Source organism: Cervus elaphus, chromosome 32 (assembly GCF_910594005.1).
Source record: "Cervus elaphus chromosome 32, mCerEla1.1, whole genome shotgun sequence".
In the NCBI taxonomy this organism is placed as follows: Eukaryota; Metazoa; Chordata; class Mammalia; order Artiodactyla; family Cervidae; genus Cervus; species Cervus elaphus.
Window position 1 is genome coordinate 42,041,525 of NC_057846.1, and position 23,581 is coordinate 42,065,105.

Genomic DNA, 23,581 nt, shown 5'->3' on the forward strand with positions numbered 1-23,581 from the left:
CCCAGGTAGAATTCTATCACCTCCACTAGCTTTGTTCATAGTAATGATTCCTAAGGCCCATTTGACTTCACACTCTAGATTGTTCAACTCTGGGTGAGTGACCACACCGTGGTGGTTCACTGGGTCATTAAGACCTCTCTTTCATAGTCTTTTTGTGTATTCTTGTAACTTCTTAATCTCTTCTGCTTCTGTTATGTCCTTACCATGTCTGTCCTTTATCATGCCCATCCTTCAGTGAAATGTTCCTTGATATCACCACTTTTCTTGAAGAGATCTCTAGTCCTTCTTATTCTAAGGCCTTCTTATCTCATGTGCTATTCTCTGCATTGAGTTGAGTATATCTTTGTCGTTTCCCTTGCCCTTCACTTCTCTTCTTTCCTCAGCTATTTGGAAAGCCTCCATAGACAACCAGTTTGCCTCCTGTGATGAAAAGGAGTTTGTTTTTTGTGTTTTTTTTTTGTTTGTTTTTTGTATTAATTCTAGAAGGTCTTCATGGAACTGGTCTACTTCAGCTTTTTTGGCATCAGTGGTTGAGGTGCAGACTTGGATTACTGTGATGTTGAATGGTTTGCTTTGTAAGTGAACCAAGATCATTCTGTTATTTCTGAGACTGCACCCAAGTACTGCATTTTGGTCTCTTTTGTTGGCTATGAGGGCCACGCCATTTCTTCTAAGGGATTCTTGCCCACAGTGATAAATACCATGGCCGTCTGAATTGAATTTGCCCATTCTTGTCCATTTTAGTTCACTGATTCGTAAGATGTTGATTTTTCACTCTTGCCAGCTCATGCTTGATTCATGTCCATGTCATGGAACTAACATTCCAGATTCTATGCAGTATTATTCCTTACAGCACTGGGCTTTACTTTCATCACCAGACGCATTCACTACTGTCATTTCTGCTTTGGCCCAGCCACTTCATTCTTTCTGGAGCTATTAGTAATTGCCTTCCACTCTTCTGCAGTAGCATATTGACACCTTCCAACCTGGGGGGCTCACTTTCCAGTGTCGTATCTTTTCACCTTTTTGTACTGTCCATGACATCCTCTGGCAAGAATACTAGAGTGGGTTGCCATTTCCTCCTCCAGTGGAGCACAATTTGTCAGAACTCTTCACTGTGACCCACCCATCTTGGGTGGCCCTACACAGCACGGCTCATAGCTTCATTGAGTTATGGAAACACTTTCACCACAACAAGGCTGTGATCCATGAAGGGATATTTAGGGATTACACATATATATTTATACATACTATAAATGTTGCTTATAATTGAGTGTATGTGTACGGATAAATATTTGGGCACTCACATAACATATTTATATTACACATATTACTTTTAATCTAATAGTTTATGGGAGCAGAGCTTCCTGTTCATTCTGATCTGCATCTGTGAACAGTTTCAAAGTGTTTCCCTGCTTGTCTCTTCCATAGTGTATTTGAAAAGTTTTCTGTTGATACACTTTTGGATAATGTTAAATTTTTACTTACATGAACCAAGAAACTTCCAGATATTCAAGCTGGCTTTAGAAAATGCAGAGAAACCAGATAATAAATTGCCAACATCCACTGGATCAGAGAATAAGCAAGGAATTCCAGAAAAGCATCTACTTCTGCTTCATTGACAATGCTAAAGCCTTTGACAGTGTTCTTAAAGAGATGGGAATACCAGACCACCTTACCTGCCTCCTGAGAAACTTGTATGCAGGTCAATAAGCAACAGTGAGAACCGGACATGGAACAACGGACTGGTACAAAATTGGGAAAGGAGTGCATCAAGACTGTATATTGTCACCCTGCTTATTTAACTTACATGCAGAGTCAGACATGACTGAGTTACTGAACAACAAAACTGTAAATAGTGGTACAGTGGAGGCTGTTCACTTATCTTTGCACATTTATCTGATTTTTTAAAATTGCTAGCAGTTAAGGCTGATGAGACAAATATATGTAAAATTTAAATTTTCATTAGTATTATATTGCCTTCAAGAAATAGTATATCAATTTTTGCTCCCACCTATCATGTATAAAAATATATGTTTCCTCATATTCTGACCAGACTACTTTCTCTGTCTTTTTAATCTCTCCAAACATGCGAAATACATTGTTAACTTGCTTTTATTTAATAATTAATTATACAGTTTTTAAGCATGTATGGTCATATTTTCTACTTGCTTTTCTATTTGTCCATCCATTGTGAAAGTATACCAGATTATAGGAATATTTTAAACTTTGTAAGTTTTTCCAACCATGCATTTGGTTCTACCTTTGTGGCTAGTATCTCCTGCTGTAGTGATGCTACATATTTTACATAGTAATACAGGAAATAAGTGACTTCTCTGGTGTCTTTTTCCCCCAAATCACTTACATGTCCTAATATTTACAGTTCCTTTTCTCTTTCTTTCCTCTTCTATTTAGTTTTAATCAATTTCTTGATTTTCACGAACCTGTTGCTAGATTCTCTATTCTGTTTCTGGCTCTTCTTTCAATTCACCCACCAGATCACATTTATAGATATTTTCTAGCCTTCCCATTTCTAACCAAATTTTGCTATCTACATCTCATTAAGAAAACTTGTTTCTTTAGAGTTTCCCCATTTTGGGGGGGGGGACTGTTGAAATTTGGGTCTTATGACAGCTAATTTTTTAAATTAGCACAATTCATAGTGTATTTAATATTATACTCTTTTGTAATTTCTAGCTTCATAATTCATATGCCTATCTAGAATAAGACATTTCAGTTGTATCAGAATATTAATTGTATGCATGCATATATACTAAGTCACTTCAGTTTTGTCCGACTCTTTGTGACCCTTTGGACTATAGCTCTCCAGGCTCCCCTGTCCATGGACTTCTCCAGGCAAGAATACTAGAGTGGGTTGGCATGCACTCTTCCAGGGGATCTTTCTGATCCAGAAATGGAACCCACATCTCTTATGGCTCCTGCATTGGCAGGTGGTTTCTTTACAACTAGTGTCACCTGAGAAGCCCTCGGAATATATACTTTTTTTTTTTTTTTAAAGGAGATAAATAAGAGAAAATCTCTATGACATTTGAAAAGATATTGTGTGAAAATTATTATATTAATTTTTATTTTTAAAATTGCTCCCACATTAATATAATATACTAAATTACAGTGCTTTAATAATTTGTGTTGATTAAATATAATAAATAATGTGTTTAATTTCTATCTTGTACATAAAATGCACTTTTTAAATTTGGTTCTGGTTTTAGGTTTGCAATACTCTCGAACACTGCCATTGTGATGTTGGATATGCTCCTCCACGTTGTGAGACATCAGATTCATCACCAGGAGGAAGTATCGATAATGGATTTTGGCTTTTAGAAGGTTCGTACCTAAATCACCATACTCCAACAAAGCCTTCTGCACTTAGAGAAATACATCTCCATGGTCTGTGTGGTACATACATGTGGATAGTGAGCACCTGACATGTGGATAGTGCAACTAAGGAACTAAAGTTTCCATTTTATTTCATTTAAATTTAAATAGCCACATGTGGCAGGTCACTACTGTACTTGACAGCACAGCTCTAGATCATATTGTCAATCGAAATTTTGCAAGTGCTTTTAATTCAAATGTTGGCATGAATATTTTAATAAGTCTCCCTAAATTTTAACCACAGTTCCCCAAACATTTCTATTGATACATCAGTGTTCTAGGTAGGTATAGTTAAATGATAGTGTAGGTGATTGTTTTATTAAACAGCCTTCCATTCCAAGGATCTTAACAACAGAGTTACCTCTTTCAAGTTAACTATTGAAAAGTGAAAGTGATATTCACTCAGTCTTATCAGACTCTTTGCAACCCAATGGACTGTAACCTGCCAACCTCCTTTGTCGATGGAATTCTCCAGGCAAGAATACTGGAGTGAGTAGCCATTCCCTTCTCCAAGGGATCTTCCTTATCCAGGAATTAAACCTGGATCTCTTGCAATGAAGGCAGATTCTTTACCATCTGTGCCACTGGAGAAGACCAATGCTAAGATCATGGCATCCAGTTCCATCCCTTCATGGCAAAAAGAAGGGGGGACAGTGGAAGCAGTGACAGACTTTATTTTCTTGAGCTCCAGAATCACTGTTGATAGTGACTTTAGCCATGAAATTCAAAGACACTTGCTCCTTGAAAGGAAAACCATGAAAAACCTGGATAGCATATTAGAAAGCAGAGACATCACTTTGCTGGTAAAGATCTGCATAGTCAAAGCTGCAGTTTTTCCAATTGTCATGTAAGGATGTGAGAGTTGGTGCATAAAGAAGGCTGAGTGCTGAAAAATTGATGCTTTTGAACTGTGATGCTGGAGAAGACTTTTGAGAGTCCCTTGGACTGCAAGCTCAAATCAGTCAATCCTATAGTATCAGTCCTGAGTATTCATTGGAAGGACTATTGCTGAAGCTGAAACTCCAAAACTTGGGTCAGGTATGAGAGGAGCCGACTCATTGGAAAACACCCTGATGCTGGGAAAGATTGAAGACAAGTGAAAAGGGAATGACAGAGTATGAGATGGTTGATAGCATCACTGATTCAATGGACATGAATTTGAGTGAACTTCAAGAGATGTTGTAAGACAGAGGAGCCTGGCGTGCAAGAGGTCTGGCGTCCATGGGGAGCCTGGCATCCATGGGGTCAAAAAGTTCAGATAGGACTTAGCAAATGAACAATAGGTATGAATTAATATCTAGTTGGAGTTTTTCCCTGCAATAACCTAATAATTAGTGATGTTGCACAACTTTCATGTGTTTCTTGGCCATCCATGTATCTTTTTTCAAGAAATGCCTTTTTAAATCTGCCCATTTTTTAACTGAGTTATATGTTTCTTTGTAGTTGAGTTGTAGGAGTATTTTATATATTCTACATATTAATTCTTCATCAGATACATGATTTGTCAACATTTTCCTATTTTGTGGTTAACTTTTTGCTTTATTTTTGTCCTTTGATGCACAATAATTTTTAATTATGATAAATTCTAATTTACCTAGTTTTTCTTCTGTTGCCTGTGCTGTCAGTGTCATATTCAAGAAACTATTCCAAAATCCAGTGTTGTGAATGCTGCCCCCTTGTTTTCTTCTAAGAATGCTATGGTTTTACCTCTTGGTGTGCAAATCCTTGATTCATTTGGAGGTAATTTTTATATTGTGTAAGTAAGGGTCCATCTTTGTTCTTTTGCCTGTTGATATCCAGTTATCCCAATATAATTTGTTGGAAAGTCTGTCTTTCCTTTCCTTGAGTGGTCACAGCATCCTAACTGCAGTCTAATCATTAGACTGCCTATGTGAGAGTTTATTTCTGAACTCTTTGTTTTTTCCATTGGCAAATTTCGGTTTTCTAATTTTTTGCCCAAGTAATATATCAACTTTCAGGGAAGTTTAAACTTTGTGACAGCGAAGTTGAAATTGATCATACAAATGAAATCTCATATTGCAAACCATCAGACAATGGTATCATAATTTTTCTCCAAATGAAGAATCAGTGAATGAAAAAAATATTTCTAATAACAAAAAGGAAATATGATATTCTCACCCAGTTAGTCTTACTTCAACATGCAATACTTTGTCACAAATTTCTAGAATATTCTGTATTTTAAAGAAGATATAGGACAGTATCTTTTCACCTTTTACTATATTTGGACATGAACATTTATTTGATATGATTCAAAAGTGGACAAATGTGCATGCAAAGTTGACTGAAAGGAGCTAGATGATGTAGGAGTGATAAATGGAAAGGCATAAACACAACAGTTTCACTCTAGCCCATCCTTCTCTCAAAATTAAACATTTATTTTTATGCAGAATCTTCCAAACAAATCTTCATTGCACAGCTATTCAGAATCACTAAAAACTGGAGCACATACATTGTCATTCAATGGGTAAACAAAATATGACAGACATACAAAAGAATACTAGTCATTAATACAAAGGAATGCAGTGTTCATAGATGCCATGACTTGTATGAACTATATGGGAATTATATGAGCAAAAAAGATAATCTTGAGACATAAACTACATGACTCTATTTATGTAACATTCACGAAATGACATAACTAGAAAGATGGCAAGCTAAAGTTTAGTGGTTGCCAAGAGTTTAGGAAGCAGGTAAGAGGGAATCAGTATAGTTATATAAAGGAGTAACAGTATTAGGGGCCATGCTACAGTTCTCTGTCTTGATTGTGATGGTGGTTATACAAATGTGACATGTCATAAAATTGCATAAAACTAGATATACATACATGTAAATGCATATACACATGTATACCCAAATAAGTACATGTATACTGGTGAAACATGAATAAGGTCTATGTATTTCATCAATGTTCATTTCCTTGTTTTGATATTTTCCTGTAGTACTGAAATGCATTAACAGTGTTTGAAAGTTTAGTAAAGCAAACACAAGATTCCCTCTATAAATATTTTTGCAACTCTTTATGAGTCTATGGCTTCACCAGTGGCTCAGGGGTAAAGAACCTACCTGCCAATGCAGGAGACTCAGATTCAATCCCTGAGTCAGGAAGATCCCCTGGAGAAGAAAATGGCAACCCACTCCAGTATTCTTGCCTGGTGAATCCCATGGACTGAGGAGCCTGGTGGGCTACAGCCCTTGGGGTTTCAAAGAGTCAGATAGGACTGAAGTTACTGAGCATGCATGAGTCTATGATTCAACATCAGTTCAGTTGCTCAGTCATGTCCGATTCTCTGTGACTCCAGGGACTACAGCAAGCCAGGTCTCCCTGTCCATCACCAGCTCTCAGAGCTTACTCAAACTCATGTCCATCAAGTTGGTGATGCTATCCAACCATCTCATCCTCTGTTGTTCCCTTCTCCTGCCTTCAATCTTTCCCAACATCAGGGTCTTTTCCAATAAGTCAGTTCTTCGTATCAGGTAGCCAAAGTATTGAAACTTCAACTTCAGCATGAGTTTTCAGCAGCAGTATTCCAGTGAATACTTAGGACTTATTTCCTTTAGGACTGACTGGTTTGATCTCCTTGCAGTCCAAGGGCCTCTCAAGAGTCTTCTCCAATGCTACAGTTCAAAAGCATCAATTTTTCAGTGCTCAGCTTTCTTTGTGGTCCAAGTCTCACACCCACACATGACTACTGGAAAAATCATAGCTTTGACTAGATGGACCTTTGTTGGCAAAGTAATATCATAGCTTTTCTTCTGAGAAGAAAGCATCTTTTAATTTTGTGGCTGCAGTCACCTTCTGCAGTGATTTTGGAACCCAAGAAAATAAAGTTATATAATTTAACATAAGCTAACTAAAAATAACAATGGCATATCATTACACACCTAAAGTTAACAAAATGAAATCAAGCAAAAACACCAAAAATGACAATACCAAGTGCTTGTGAAGTATGGATCATCGGTGCAGAGTAACTCAGAGATGAGTGGAGAGAAGCAAATGGTAAAACCACTTCGGAAAATAATTTAGTTGTTTTTTGAAAAGTTAAAAATACACTCATTTAAAAATATGCTTAGCAAATGATTCAGCAATCTAGCTTATAGGTATTATAATGAGAACTTACATGTAGACAAAAACTTATGTATATAAAGTAGCAGTTTTATTCATAATTGCCAAAATCTAGAAAAACCCAAATTATCCCTCAATGGGTGAATGGATAAGAAAACTATAGCACACATTTCAATAGAGTCTACTTAGCAGTAAAGAAGAATGAACTACTAAAATATGTGACAACAGGTGTAAATCTCAAATGCATATATACTGTACGGGACCTTCTGGAAACGGCAGTCCGTAGCGACAGAGAACAGCTCACCAGATGCAAGGAATTGGCAGTGGGCGATAAACACAAAGGGCAGCCACAGCGGGGTGTTGAGATGATGGATGTGTTGTGTATCATGACTATGGTGATGGGAACAGAAAATGTGCGTTTTTCAATATGCATAGAACTGTATAGCACAGAGCAGCATTACCATGTGTAAATTGTTTTAAGTCAAATCTATTTAATAAAAATAAGTGTTTAAAAAGAGATAATTACTAGTAAGTTTTTTCTAAAATTTCCAAAAATACAACTTATCAATTCAAGATCTCAGCCCACCAAAGAGAATAAACTGAAAGCGCACCTTGGCAAACCGCAGTGAAACTATGGAAAATCAGTCACATAAAGAAAGCCCGACACTCAGACAAGGAGGGGAAGGAGCGTTATATTGTTGGGATGAATAATAAGAATGACGACCGAACGTTCATCACAAAATGGAAGCCAGGATACAATGGGATGACATTTTTGAACTGCTGAAAGAAAATTCTACATCTAAGTGAGAATACCATTCACATATTAAGACATTATAAAAACATTTTAAAGACAAAAACTGAGACAACTGGTCACTACAAAGTGCACGCCAAAAGAAATACGAAAGAAAGCTCTACAGGTTAAAAGGAAGTGACCCGCATGGAAATTTGAATGTGCTGGAGCAACTGAGAAGCCTAGAAAACAGAAAATAGGTGGAAGTAAATGTAAATTTGCATTAAAACTCTTTAGCATTCAATTGATTATTTAAATGCAATGATGTATTGTCTAGATTTACAATACATAGATAATTAAAATGTATAAACTTAGAAGCAAAAATGATGAAAAGACATGAATGAAATTGTACTCTTCTTAGAGTTGTACATTATGCTACAACTGTTCCTTAATGTTCCCCAAATAAATTTAAAAAAATGTTTTGTGCCATCTACTATGCGTACACATTGGATGTGGAAGACTATCGTTTTTACCTTTTAGCTTGTACATCTGGAAATTATCAGTTCACATATTGCTGAAGTCTAGCCTGAGGGATTTTGAGCATAACCTTGCTAGCATGTGAAATGAGCACAATTGTACAGTAGTCTGAACATTCTTTAGCATTGTCCTTTTTTAGGATTGGAATTATTGAAAAAAATCAGAAAATATCAAGTGCTAATGAGAATGTGAATAAATTGGAATACTATGCATGGCTTGGAAATGTAAAAGTGCTGCAGCCCATTTGGATAACTATATGGTGGTTCCTCAAAAAAAAAAAATAGAATACCCCATATTATCCAGAAATTCTACATATAGATATATACTCCAAGGGATTGGAAGCACAGACTCAGATATTTGTACACCCATGTTCTTAGAATTGTTCACAAATAGCCAAAACCTGGAAACACTGGAATGTCCATCAATAGGATACAAATACAATTATATATATATATACATACACACACCATATACCATGGAAAATTATGTAGCTTTTAAAAGAAATGAATTTCTGACACATGGTACAATATGGATAAAACTTGAAAACCTTATGTTAACTAGAATGAGCTAGTCATAAAGGACAAGTATTGGATGTTTCTGCTTTTATGAGGTACCTATAGACTTCAATTCATAGGCACATAGTAGAAACATTGTCAGGGTCTGGAGGGACAGGGAATGATCAGTTAATGTTTAAAGGATAATTTCAGTTTGGGAGTGTATTACTGATCTTGTTCACACTGTCCGCACTGTTTGCTGAACCCCGGGGTAAGCATAGTGAAAGTGAAAATCGCTTAGTCATGTCCAACTGTGTGACCCCATGGACTATACAGTCCATGGAATTCTCCAGGCCAGAATACTGGAGTGGGTAGCCTTTCCCTTCTCAGGGGATCTTCCCAGACCAGGGATTGAATCCAGGTCTCCTGCATTGCAGGCGGATTCTTTACCAGCTGAGCCACAAGGGAAACCCAGGGGTAAGCAAGGCTTTAGCTAAGAGGCTGGGAGAAGACGCGAGGAGCCGTAGGAACTGCAGACACATTTATGCTCTCCTGGTGGGCATGGTGGCCGTAACACAGCCTCTCTCCTGGCTGATGCAGCAACCATAGGGCAGTCACAACATAACCGTAATGTAGCCATAACATAACCTCACACAACATAAGCATGATGCTGCCCCAGTGTAGCCCCGATCCAGCAGTAAAGCCTTTCCAGATGGTGCCCATAGAGGCATACTGCACAAAGTAGCCCGTGGTCAAGTGAGTACCTAGAGACATACATGTGCAGTGCTACAAGTAATCTTAGCTGTTACATAACCATGCAACGTCATTGTTTGCAGAACATGGGGAGAGAGGACAAGAGACCATGGGGCAAGAGAGCCTGACTGGCTCCATCTTCTTAATTTTCCCACAGAGAGTATGAAAAACTTCTAGAGTTTGATGATGATGATAAATGCACAAAGATGCAAATGTACTTAATACCACTGTTCACTCAAAAATGTTTAACAAATTTTATGTGTTGATTTTTTTTACTACAATAAAGCACAATTGTCAGGCAAAAATTCCATTTTATGACATCACCAAAAATAAAACAATGTGTAAACATAATTTTACATAAAGGAGTGTAAGATATACACTGAGTGCTAAAACTGTATTATTGAGAGACTGATATGCATAAATGTAAAGGCATCTCTTGTTAATGTATTGGAAGATTCAATGTTGTTAATCAGGAATAGTCTCTAAATTGATCTGCAAACTCAACACAATCTTTAGCAAATCTAAGCTGTCTTTTTTGCAGAAATGGACAAGCTGATCTTAAAAGTCTTACAGAAATTCAAGCAACACAGAATAGTAAAAACAATCTTGAAAACATAGTTTTCAAGAAAACTTGAAACTGAAAACATAATTCCAAAATGATTTACAATGCTAAAATAATCAAGGCAGTTTAGTACTGTCCCAGAAATAAGGATAGACATTTAGTTCAATGGAATAGAAGAAAGAGTGATAAACAAATCTTCATGCTTATAGTCATTGGTTTTTGACAAAGATACCAAATAATCCAAAGGAGAAAGGATGATCTTTTGAAACAATTGTGTTGGGGCAAGTAGATCTCTACATGGAAATGAAATTAGATGACTGTATCGCAACATTCACAAAAATTAACTGAAATTGGGTCATAGATCTAAATGTAGAACTAAAGTGATAAAACACTTAGCATACTTATTAGTTAAATATTTGTGACCTTGGCGTAGGCTGTGCTATCAAAGACAACAAAGCACAAGTAAAGAAAGAAATAGCACACTGAATTTCATCAAAATTAAAAGCTTTTGTGCTGTAAATGATACAACCAAGAAAGTGAAAGACAAACTACAGAGCAGAAAAAAGTATTTGCAAATATTATATCAAATATGTTACTTGTATCCAGAATAAAGTACACTTAAAAGTCCATCATAAAAAGACAAATAACCCAATTAAAAGTGGGAAGGGGATTTAAATAAACTCATTTCCATAGAAGATATATCAATGGCCAAGAAGCCCATGAAACGATGTTCAATTATCTTAGGAAAATGCAAATCAAAACCCCAATAAGAGAGGACTTCACATTCACTAGGATGACCACTGTAATAAAGACACAGGCAACAAGTACTAGTGAGTGCTATGCGTGCTAGGTCACTTCAGTCATGTCCGACTCTTTGCGACTATGGACTGTAGCCCGCCAGGCTCCTCTGTCCATGGGATTCTCCAGGCAAGAATCCTGGAGTAGCCATGCCCTCCTCCAGGGGATCTTCCCAGCCTAGGGATCGGACCTACATGTCCCGCATCTCCTCCATTGCAGGCCGATTCTCTACCACATTTATGGGGATTTGTGGAGAAATTGGGATCTTCCTGGTGCTCTTTATACCAACACTGCTCAAACTCTAGTATTTCTTTTCCATTCTCCCTCCAGTTGGAGCTGCTGGAATTTTGGAAAACATTTTCAAACTTAAGTCTATTTGTTGCATGATTGTGTTATTTGAATCCCAAATTCTTATGATTCAAGTTACTAAAATGCTTTGAATATCATATTTGAAAGAGTTAAAAGGTACTGTTATGTTTTCAGGACAGATTGCACACTCCTTGATAAAACAACATGGTGCTTCTCGAAAAAACGGCCTCAGGATCAGTTTCTATGTTTTCCTACCTTTCCTCGTTTTGCTTGCCATTATCGCTTTTAAGCAGAATAAATTGACGATATTTCAGAATAAAGAGGATACAGTAAGTGAAGAGTAAGTAAACTCATTCTTTTTATATTTAATATTAAAGGTGATCTATGGGAAAGTTCAAATATTACTCAGAATATTATGAGTGGGGACTCTTGGATGGATTGGGTTAATGTTTAGATATCTACCAAATGTTTGTAAATGTACCAGATTTTTTCCAGATTTCAGACAGGTGAATGTCCCTCATGTCCATATAGGCCAAAGAACAACTGAGGTTACTTAGTAAAAGCTCAGTGCTTTCCGAATAGAAAGCTATGTTGGTTGTAATTGCTTTAGAAGGTTGTCTACTTCCCAAGCAACCCTATCGTCTTGCTTTGACATTCACTTGTGCCAAGATTAATAGAGACAAGGAAGCACAGGATAAAGAGCAGATGATGATGAACAGAGATGGAGCAGCATAGAATATGGAGCAGATGGGAAAATATAAGATGGTTACACATGTAGGACTCGGTCCCTGCCACAGAGAATAGTATCACTCATGTGTCTCTAAAATTAGAATTAAAGCATTTACTCAGCACTTCCTTTTTTTCCAGTAGATTAGAGTTTATTTAGATCTTTTTTTAAAAAAATAAGGTATGGTTGCAACTCCTGAGCCACAAGCCACAACTACTGATGCCAGTGAGCCCTAAAGCCCAGGCTCCACAACAAGAGACGCCACCTCAATGAGAGGCTAAGCACCACAGCTAGAGAGCAGCCCCTACTCACCATGAGAAAGCCCGAGCAGCAACGAAGACCCAGCACAGCCATAATAAATAAATATTGAAAAAAAAAAAAAATAAGGTATAATTTACGTAAGACATTTTGTTAGAATCTTGTGCACAGAATAATACTTTCACATTTGTATATATTGCAAAATGCTCGCCATAGTAAGTCTAGTTAAACTTTGATACATAGCTACTAAAATTAGATTTTCTCCTGATGAGGACTTTTTTTTCCCATTTATTTTTATTAGTAGGAGGCTAATTACTTTACAATATTGTAGTGGTTTTTGCCATACATTGACATGAATCAGCCATGAGGACTTTTAAGATCTACTGTTTCAGCAAGTTTCAAATATAAAATTTATTATTATTGACTGTAATCAGCAGCTGTACATTACATCCCCATGACATAATTATTTTTTAACTGGAAGTTTGTACCTTTTGGCCCTCTTTACCTATTTTGCTCACCAACCCCCCTACTTATTAATCTGACAACCACCAGTCTGGTCTCTGTATCTATGAGGGTGTTTTTTTTACTGTTATTTTTACATTCCACGTGTAAGTGGGATCATACTTGTCTCTGTGACTTATTTCACTTTCACACAGCTTTTTTCTTCACTGTAACACCAATAAAAGCCACAATTTGCTTAGTGACTATTTAGGAAAATGAGAATGCAGAGGTAAGGGTAAAGTGGGTCTTGTTTCTTCACTGTAAAGGAAATTATTTTTGTTTCTCATTTGTTTATCAGAGGTAAAATAATGTTATAAAGTTGCTATCAGCATCTCTACTTTCCAAGTTACTTAATTTTACTTATGGACCAATAAATTCAGGGTAGTATTTAGCATGATTCACATGGACATTTACATAATCATTCAATTGAATGATACCTGGCATATGTCTTCCTGGGATCTTACTTAAGAAACCTTGGAAAAATCTGAATAGTTGCAAGAACTCAACCAGACTTTTGAAAGAGATGGTATAGTAAGGTATCATTGATCATAAATAACAAAATCTGCTCATGACAGCCTGAATTTTAGAGCATCAGTCTATGGTTTCAGGGCTGGAAGGGCAAGAAATGATGTAGAGGTGAAACACAAAAGGGTGGTGAATAACTGGATGGCTGTGAACTCGGTCATTCTCTCCATCACCCAAAGGCTTTTATGATTGACATCATCTCTTCTTGTCTATGTCCATTCTCTCCAAAATAAGTGCTTGGCTTACACATGGCCCAGAGTACCTCTCTCAACTCTTTCTAGTTTCATTTTCAAGTAAAAAAATCCCAACAATCTCTCAAAACCAGTATCTGTTAGTTCGTTTCATTAAGAGACAGAAGGAAATAGCTGTGCAAGTGTATCTAATTTAATCAAGTGCTCTGTCAGGATTTATAATCCCAAATTAGATCTTCAAACCTGATTTTATCATCTGTAGCCAAAGAATTACAGTCCTTAGAAGGAAACTACACCATGACATTCTTCTTCAATAGAAGCTGAGTGTATATAGGAGCCAAAAGAAAAAAGGAAGCTGTGTGACTACCACAAAGTATAAACAGACATAACTAAAAGAGAGACCTCATTAAGGGCCTCATTAACAAAAGTGAGATAATAGCTGTTCACATAGTCATTTGATAGAAATAATATAATTGAAGATATGATAATATAAGAATTCACAGGTAAATTATCTGTTTAACTTTGGAGAAGCATTATCATAAGTATATTAATATTTCATCCTGTATTCCATGTAGGCAAAATAGAGAAAAGTAATAGACAAATTTTAAGTTTGAAATTTTATAAAAGCTTAACACATTTAAAAGTTAGGCTAACGTTAGGGAAAAAAAAACAAACACTAGTGTATATGATCCCTGAGTGGGATGTAGGAAGCAAAGTGGTACATATTGGTACTTAATAATTGAGTAATCAGTACAAATCCAGCTCTTTGACTTTTCTTGACTTAAACATTAGAGTGTTTCCTACCCCTTAAAAGGGGCTTCCCTGGTAGCTCAGCTGGTAAAAAAAAAAATCTGCCTGCAATACAGGAGACCCTGGTTTGATTCCTGGGTAGGGACGATCCCCTAGAGAAGGAATAGGCTACCCACTCCAGTATTCTACCCACCAGTATCCTGGTGGTTCAGCTGGTAAAGAATCTGCCTGCATTGTGGGATACCTGGTTTCCATCCCTGGGTTGGAACAATCCCCTGGAGGAGGGAATGCTACCAACTCCAGTATTCTGGCCTGGGAACTTCATGAGCATATAGTCCATGGACTTACAAAGAGTCGGACACAACTGAGCTACTTTCACTTTCTTACTTAACCCTTAAAAATAATTCTGTTTCTTTCATACAGATCTCTATCAGAAGACAGCAGTAGTAAGAGCAATCAGTCTTACAGTTAAAGGTAAAGTAAAAGAATCAAATTTTTGACAAAATGATATAATTCATTAAATATTTTAAAAAATATTTTTAACACAGTACTTCAGTATAAGAAAGATATTATTTCCATATTTCATCATTTATATTTGTTATTGTCATACATTAAAACAAAGACCAAAACAAAACATTTGATGTTAATTTTATTTTGTACTTATCTGGAAACATTTAATGTTAGCTCACACTGCATGCGTGTATGCTAAGTCGTTTCAATCATGTATGACTCTTTGCGACCCCAAGGACTGTAGCCTGCCAGGCTCCTCTCTCCATGGGGATTCCCCAGGCAAAAATACTGATGTGGGTTTTCATGCCCTCCTCCAGGGAATCTTTCTGACCCAGGGATTGAACCTGAATCTCTTAACATCTCCTGCACTGGCAGGCAGGTTCCTTACCACTAGTGCCCCTGGGAAGCCCGTTAACTCACACTAGCCACAGATTTATAAACCAACAATTTTTGTGAAAAGAAATGACTTAAAAGAGATTTCACATGTGTTCTTAAAATATTTATGGGTATTCATGCATTTGATTGGTAGATTTAAGAGGTTTACACGAATTGAATGAGAGGTTTACACAGCTTGTCTCCCAACACATGCATTTCTTCCTCATTAACTACCTGGCTGTTGTTCTCTGTATTTTGTGTGTGTGCTTAGTCGTGTCTGACTCTTTGCAACCCCATCAACTGTAGCCCACCAGGCTCCTCTGTCCATTGGATTCTCCAGAGAAGAATGCTGGAGTGAGTTGCCATTTCCTTCTCCAGAGGATCTTCCTGACGCAGGGATCAAAATAGCATCTCTTGTATCTCCTGCATTGGCAGGTGGATTCTTTACTACTGGTGCCATCTGGGAAGCCCCTTGTTTTAGAAATAAGGAAACAGACATAAAGAATGTAAATTATCCCCCACATCTTTAGAATGTTAGAAAGTTTTTGAGTCCCAAATTTAAGATAATCAGACTCCAGGGTTCAAACTCTTAAGAACTCCACAGTTTTCCCACATATTTTCTGATTTAAGACTGGGGATTAGGAATGAAATTTACATTTATTGAGGACCTAGTAGATACCAGGCAAATGCTTAACTGTACTCACCCTCCAAGGCAGGAAAACAAGTTTTTACTACAGGGTAGGATAATGAAGGCTTCTGTATTTATTGTTCAAATTTCTAACTCAAATGTGTAAAGAAATCATATTTTTCACGTATTAGACTTATCACCGGGAGTAACGGAAAAAATCAGAAACTCATCCAAGAATGAGATCAAGAGTCTTCTATTTACTTACCTGCCATGTCTGACTGTGATGGAGAATAAAGTCAGTGGATTCTGTTTCCTTTTCTGCTACCAAATTAGACATTTATAATTCGCATCCTCAATATAAAGTAGTATTATTTATACTTAGACCACTCTTCCTCTGCCTCTTCTCTGATCACTTTTATTAAAAGTCCGCATCTTAAGGTGAACATTTTGGCCCTTGTCCGACAATCGTAGTCTCATCATCATGCTGAGTGCCTTCACCTGCACACCTCACCTCCACACAACTTCAGTCATTTTCTCCTAGAGTGATACACTGAGCTCTCCATCTCCCTGTTTTTTCCCCCCAGCTCTGAAGTCATAACTTCAATCTCATGCTTTCATTTACATTTTTTTTTCTATTTCTCACAGCCTTCTACTGCCAGCAGTACTTTATAGTTATATTAAGGACTTACCTCCAGAATTTGACACATTCATTCCATAAGCATATTTTATAAGTTGGTTGGAAAGTGTATTGAACTTTCCGATCTGGAGCTCGCTCAATATGTATTGAATGAGTTACGATACAATGGCAACTCATTATATGGAAAAGATGAGAGAAGGAGGAACTGGGGAGCAATTTTAAATATGGAGGACTGAGTAGGCCTCTTTGAGCAAGTGATACATCAGCGAAGACTTGGAGGAGGTACAATTACCCAGTTTAGACATCCGAAAGAGTCACCTGACATCACAGAGCCAACTCACAGAAGGCTTTTGTTTAAATGCAAAGGATGCAGGGCAGCAAGAGAGGAATGCGGGCATGCACTGGGGGCCAGAGAGACGCCTCAGGCACGAGGTCAGAGGTTCTTTATTTTAAATTGTAAACAGCCCGTCATAAATCCCACTGCCCTTCTCTCAGCAAAAAGAGAAACTGGGTATTCAGGCTTTCCCACAGGTAAAGAGAGAGCTTCCCACAAGTAAAGACTCACAGCTCCACTGCAGCTGGAAACCACCTCTCTCTCACCCAGGCATCGGGCTGGCAGGGCTATCCATGCGTGCACCCGGGTAGGAGATTTACAAGCATGTGAACGATTTAATGAAAAAAAACCTCAGGACTGATCCAGGAGAGAAAGGATGCTACCTCAGACCAGGGAGAGTAAAGATGGTCTTAGGAATACATATTGAATGTGAACCAACAGAGTGAGTTGACAGTTTGGATGTAGAGCATAAGAAACAGTGCTTAAGTGATGTTCATTGCTTTTAGAGCAGGAAGACAGCGAGGCTACAAAGTTAACCCAGAGCTCTCTGTTAATGTGTGCTCTTAATATATTAAGCAATTTACTTTACAATTTATGGATTATGAAAGAGAAGATCTTGGCATGAGCCAAGACAGGTGTCTGATATGCCATGATAGAAAGGTTAATTTTTCTCATATATGAATACAAACATTATTGAAGTATTTTTGAAGTGGTAAGGTAGAGATTTAACATGACACAGTCCACTTTTTTATCAATTTCCCAGGGATAAAGTAAGAGAAAATGCAGTCATTTCAGGCAGAACTGGAAACGAATGAAATGGAATGCACAGTAAAAGTGCAATGAGGACAGGATTGGATGATAAGGAAAGAGTAAAAAGTTTTAGAGACCTAACAGAGATAGCCTTGGTTGAAGTGCTGACTGGATGGTTGTATTTGGGTTAAAATAAAAGAGAACTGCAAAGACTTAAAATTTTTTTAAAAATGCCTGTTCCTTGGAAGGAAAGCTATGAGAAACCTACCCAATGTGCTAAAAAGCAAAAACATCTCTTTGCCGACAAAGGTCCATATAGTCAACGTTATGGTTTCTTTGGTAGTTTCATGTGCAGATGTGAGAGTTGGACAGTAAAAAAGGCGAGTGCCATTTCAGGAGACCGTGAAGGACTGGGAAGCCTTGCATACTGCAGTCCATGAGGCGGCAATGTGTCGGACACGACTTAGTGTCTGAACAGCAACAACAAAAGACATAAGCATTCTGACACAATGGATAATGATACATTTTACTATTGACATACTATACAGCAGTTGACAACCAGTTTGATTTTGGAGTGCTGAAGTGGAAGGGGGTGAAGAAGGAGTTTGTTTTGAACATGTATATGTAGAACCCTATCAGAAATGCACAGAGGACTGTTGGAATTTCTCTTTCTCTGTAGATAAAAATAGAGAAAGTAGTAATTATTTCCTTCGTCACAAAAATCATTGCTCTTTTCCTCTGTTTCCTTGTACATGACTTTCTTTGACCCATGTAAAACACATGTAAATGAGACACATATGTATACCCTTTTACAGTGTTGCCTTTTAATGTGGCTATCACCAATGATTCAGGAAAAAATTAAATCAAACAAACAACAAAAAAAAAACTTGGATTTAGAAACTGTGGAGCACAGGCATAGATTGTGACAATATAAGCTGTCTTATTATACTAACTTATTAAAATACCTGTAGCAGTGTAGTAAAATTACACAGCTTTTATTAACAATTAAAATGTAGCATTTCAATTTTCCTGTGTTTCTTTTAGAATTGTGGCTATGCAAAATTGTCAAAAGCCATTCCGTGGAGAAAAGATAATACCAAGAAACTCACCATTAACTGACCTGATTCAAGAAAGAAAAAATCTGCTTTTCTCCCCTTTTGTGATGGCTTAAAACTTCAGTCTCACAAAGCAAAAATAAGTCCTGTGAGTGCAAGTATGTAGGCTTGTGTCTATTGATTCTGTTTTCAAACCCAATTTCATATGCCCAATGCACAGTGAGGCCAAGCAAACCAAAACATCAGAGGAGTTTCGATCAGAGAAAGGTTTATTGCAGGGTTATGCAAGGAGAAGGGTGGCTCCTGACCCAAAAAACTCTGAACTACTCAAAAGGTGTCAGCAAAGCACTTTTAAAGGCAAGGTGAGAGAGGCTGATGAAAACTTTTTGGCATTGGAACCTTTTATTCTTGCAGCTACCCACCTAAGTCAGGTGAGGATGTTCCTGTAAATCTTCACCAAGACGCTGGCAGGTCCCTGGCCCCAAGATGGCGGCGCCCAGCGCAGTGGCTGCTGCTGCCTCCAGCGAGAGAGATGGAGGGGGCAGCGGCTTTGAATCGTGGCTAGATGGACGGTTGGAGGCGCTGGGAGTGGACCGAGCCGTTTATGGCGCCTACATCTTGGGTGTCCTGCAGGAGGAGGAGGAAGAAGAGAAGCTGGATGCTCTGCAGGGTATTCTCTCTGCTTTCCTGGAAGAAGATTCCCTCCTTAATATCTGCAAGGAGATTGTGGAACGATGGTCAGAAACTCAGAATGTTGTCACCAAAGTGAAAAAAGAAGATGAGGTCCAGGCCATTGCCACCCTCATTGAGAAGCAGGCACAAATCGTGGTGAAGCCCAGAATGGTGTCAGAAGAGGAGAAGCAGAGGAAAGCTGCCCTTCTGGCCCAGTATGCTGATGTGACAGATGAAGAGGACGAAGCGGATGAGAAGGATGACTCGGGCGCCACCACGATGAGCATTGGTTCTGACAAATCTCTGTTCCGAAACACCAATGTGGAAGATGTCCTCAATGCCCGAAAACTGGAGCGAGACACGCTTCGGGATGAGTCCCAGAGGAAGAAGGAACAGGACAAGCTGCAGAGGGAGAGAGACAAACTAGCCAAGCAGGAACGCAAGGAAAAGGAAAAGAAAAGGACACAAAGAGGGGAGCGAAAGCGATAACCTTGGTCCACTCTATTTCTCCTAATGAACTTGGTCAAAGGGAGACCTGGTTGTGCATTTGTGTATTTAAGAGAAATGAGAGAACATTGCCAGGTAGTTTCCCAAGGCATTTCCCCTTTTGTTTACATGGTCACAAGGAAAATCACAATTCTAGCTAATTACGAAATGTGCCATGTCTCTGTGTGGTGTGGGTAATCATGTTATTGTAGCTGATGTCTGAACCAAAGATCTGGGATGGGGACAGCCTCTGTATTTTAATACTGAAGTCCTGTACTCCTTTTGACCACTTTAAAAAGTCTTCCCTTACCTTGGATAAACAGCAGGAATATTCAGAAAGCTGAGTTTTTGTCCTGAAAGAGCTGAATCATGACCACTCCTTCCCTGAGATGAATTGTAGGAGTGTCAATTGCTTCAGAAGTATTATTCACATCTAAATAAATGGTTTTATGGCTGAAATAGGAAGCTAATGAAGAGCCCTGCCCGGATCGACTTTTATGTTACGTGGCAACAAAATAGGAAAATAAGAAAAGGTTATTTGGTGGATGTTCTGCATATGAGATTTTTTTTTTTAAGTTTCAGCCTATGATAGGAAACAAAGTTTCTTTTAGTAAGAGATAGTTATATATTTTTCCTCATCTAGGCTGTGATTTTAAGAAGGATGTGTCAGTATTGAGTGCAGGGAATCATCATTAGCTAGATTCATTTTTTTATAATCATGAATCCTCTTGAGTGCTAGTAGAGATTTTAACCCTGATCTGCCCTAATACAAGGACCTGATAATTACAGGTTTAGAGAAACCCTTTGAAGGAAAAACACTGAAAATCTCTGCTAACACAAAGATATTTAAGAGTGTACATAGTAGGTGCTCAACAAAATGTATTGAATGACTGAGTGAATGGAAAAACTGCTTGGGAGAGTTGAAAGTGAGTAGGAACTCTCCTCCATTTCTACTTTTGTCACAAACCACATTTGGTTGTAAGTAGCCCTTTCTCTACTTCAGGAAGCAGACTGTCAAGAAGCCTGAAGAGAGCAATTTCTCTGTCAAGACAGAAAGTCGATACATTATACCAGGGGTGGGCAAACTACTGCCAAATTTGGTCGTTTGTTTTTGTATGGTTTGAGCACATTGGATCGCACATTTTTAAAGGGTTGTAAAAGAAACAACATGCGACAGAGACCTTATGTGACCTATAAAGTATAAAATACTTACTACCTGGCCCTTCAGAGAAAATGTCTGCTGACCTCTGTTTTATACCATTAACTATGAGATTAACAAAAATTTTTACTGTTCCACAGAAGGTAAAAAACATGGTTAAGGAAATGACGTGTCACCTCTATACACTCCTATAACCGTGTCATTGTAAAATTTTTAAAAAAAATAACCAGCTTTTTAAAAAATAAACTATTTAAATCAGTAAAAAAAAAAAATCTCCACCAAGACAAATGTTGTTGTTTGTTCTGCAAATTTTTATCCATATATGAATGGACTCTTAAAGGTCGGAGACTTGAGAATAAACTATTATGTATATTTCAGGCTATAGGCTACAGAACATGAAGTTTAAAGTAAAAGCAACAGGTCTAACCCGCAGTCAGATGTATTCCTCCCTATTAAAATTTTACATACAAATTCTTAGAATTAATTAGAAAATTTAAAAGATAACTGGGCCCTGAAAAATGGGTTAGTATGTGTAATAATCGAAAAGCTGAAATGTGTTGAGCAAGGTGATGCTCCCAAGTCTCCATTACTTACTAGCCCTGTACCAAAATAAATCTAAGTTCTTTAGTTTCCTTAACTATAAAATGAGCAAAATAGAACTATATCTAGTTTATAAGTATATTATGAGACTTTGAGGTAATTTAAAGAGCATTTAGCCATAATGCAAAGAACATATTTTTCACATTTTATTTTTACCAGTACCAATAAGGTACAGGTATATTTTGTAGTTGAAAAAGATTTCTGCCTCAAATAATGGCATATGGTGGTACCATCACATGATGTGCAGGATGTGGAAGGCAAAGTATACACTTTAAAAAAATATTATTTATTTTAATTGGAGGATAATTACAATATTGTGATGGTTTTTGTCATACATCAACATGAATCAGCCATAGGTACACATGTGCCCCCCACCTCATCCTGCACCTTCCTCCCCACCCTATCCCTCTGGGATGTCCCAGAGCACCGGCTTTGGGCACCCTGATTCATGCATCGAACTTGCACTGGTCTTCTATTTTACATATGATAATGTACATGTTTCAGTGCTGTTCTCTCAAGCCATCCCACCCTCGCCTTCTCCCACTGGGTACAAAAGTCTGTTCTGTATGTCTGTGTCTCTTTTGTTGCCCTGCATGTAGGATCATTGGTACCATCTTTCTAAATTCCACATATGTGCGTTAATGTATAGTATTTGTCTTTCTCTTTCTTACTTCACTCTGTATAATAGACGCCAGATTCATCCATCCACCTCGTTAGAAACTGTCCGTTTTCGTTTGCAAACAATAGGATAAATGAAGGGATGGGTACTAAAAGAAATACATTATTGGTTTGTTTCCTGTAGAGTTTGTAGCAAATATAAAGGCCCTCATGGAGTTTAACACACAAAAGCAACCAATATGGTACAACACATTAATGGAATGAAGGAAAAGAATCACGTGATCATCTCAACAATGCAAAAAAGACATTTGACAAAATGTGACATACTTTCATGACACAATTATACTGCCTTATTTCCAAAAATGCAATTTTCCTGGTTAAAAGGATAAATTGTTGTTGTCATACTATCATGTAGCTACTAATAAAAAGAAATAGATGCTTGAAAATATGTACCAATCACTAAGTCACACCAATAAACTGAGGTCCATCTGTTATTTTCATTTCCAGCTCAGAGGAGTGTTTTGACTATGTGCAGATATGAGGCAACTTGTACACTCAACTGTTGGTTATTTTTTATTAAGGTGAAATTCACAGAGAATAAGATTAATCATTTCTAAGTAACAAATTCTGTGGCCCCTAGGACATTCACAGTGTTGTACAACTGCTACTTCTATGAAGTTCCAAAACATTTCCATCATTCCAAAACAAGATCCCAAACCTGTTACACAATCTCACCCCATTTTGTCCTCCTACTATTAATCGCACCTGGCAAACACTAATCTGCATTCTGTTTCTATGAATAAACTTATTATAGATACATAATAAAAATAGAATTAAAAATATCTTTTGTGTCTGGTTTCTTTCACTTAGCATAATGTTTTAGAGGTTCGCCCACTTCAGAGCATGTATCAGAATTTTCATTTATTTTTATGACTGATTAATGCTCCCCTTATACCACATATATATGCCATAATTAGTTTATGGATTTGTACTCTGATAGGCGTTTGAATGGCTTCCGTCTTCTAGCTATTGTGAGCGGTGCTGCTGTGAATGTGGGTTTATGTGTATATGTTTGAGCGCGTCCTAGTTTGCCGTGCTCGGTAGCTCAGGCGTGTCTAACTCTCTGTGACCCCATGGACTGT

At 37.6% G+C, this 23,581-nt stretch overlaps 1 protein-coding gene across 1 annotated transcript; it reads left to right on the forward strand.

The window, feature by feature from the left end:
* The first annotated feature begins 19,352 nt into the window (after nt 1–19,352).
* LOC122688041 (coiled-coil domain-containing protein 43) lies at nt 19,353–21,480 on the forward strand. The gene has a single exon (XM_043893849.1). It carries the CDS (start codon nt 19,391–19,393, stop codon nt 20,063–20,065), a length of 675 nt encoding a protein of 224 aa, XP_043749784.1. The 5' UTR covers nt 19,353–19,390; the 3' UTR covers nt 20,066–21,480.
* Nucleotides 21,481–23,581: the final 2,101 nt, after the last annotated feature.

Bases quoted from the DNA above. Each gene is read 5' to 3' on its own strand.
- LOC122688041 (XM_043893849.1), top strand. From the start codon at position 19,391: ATGGCGGCGCCCAGCGCAGTGGCTGCTGCTGCCTCCAGCGAGAGAGAT.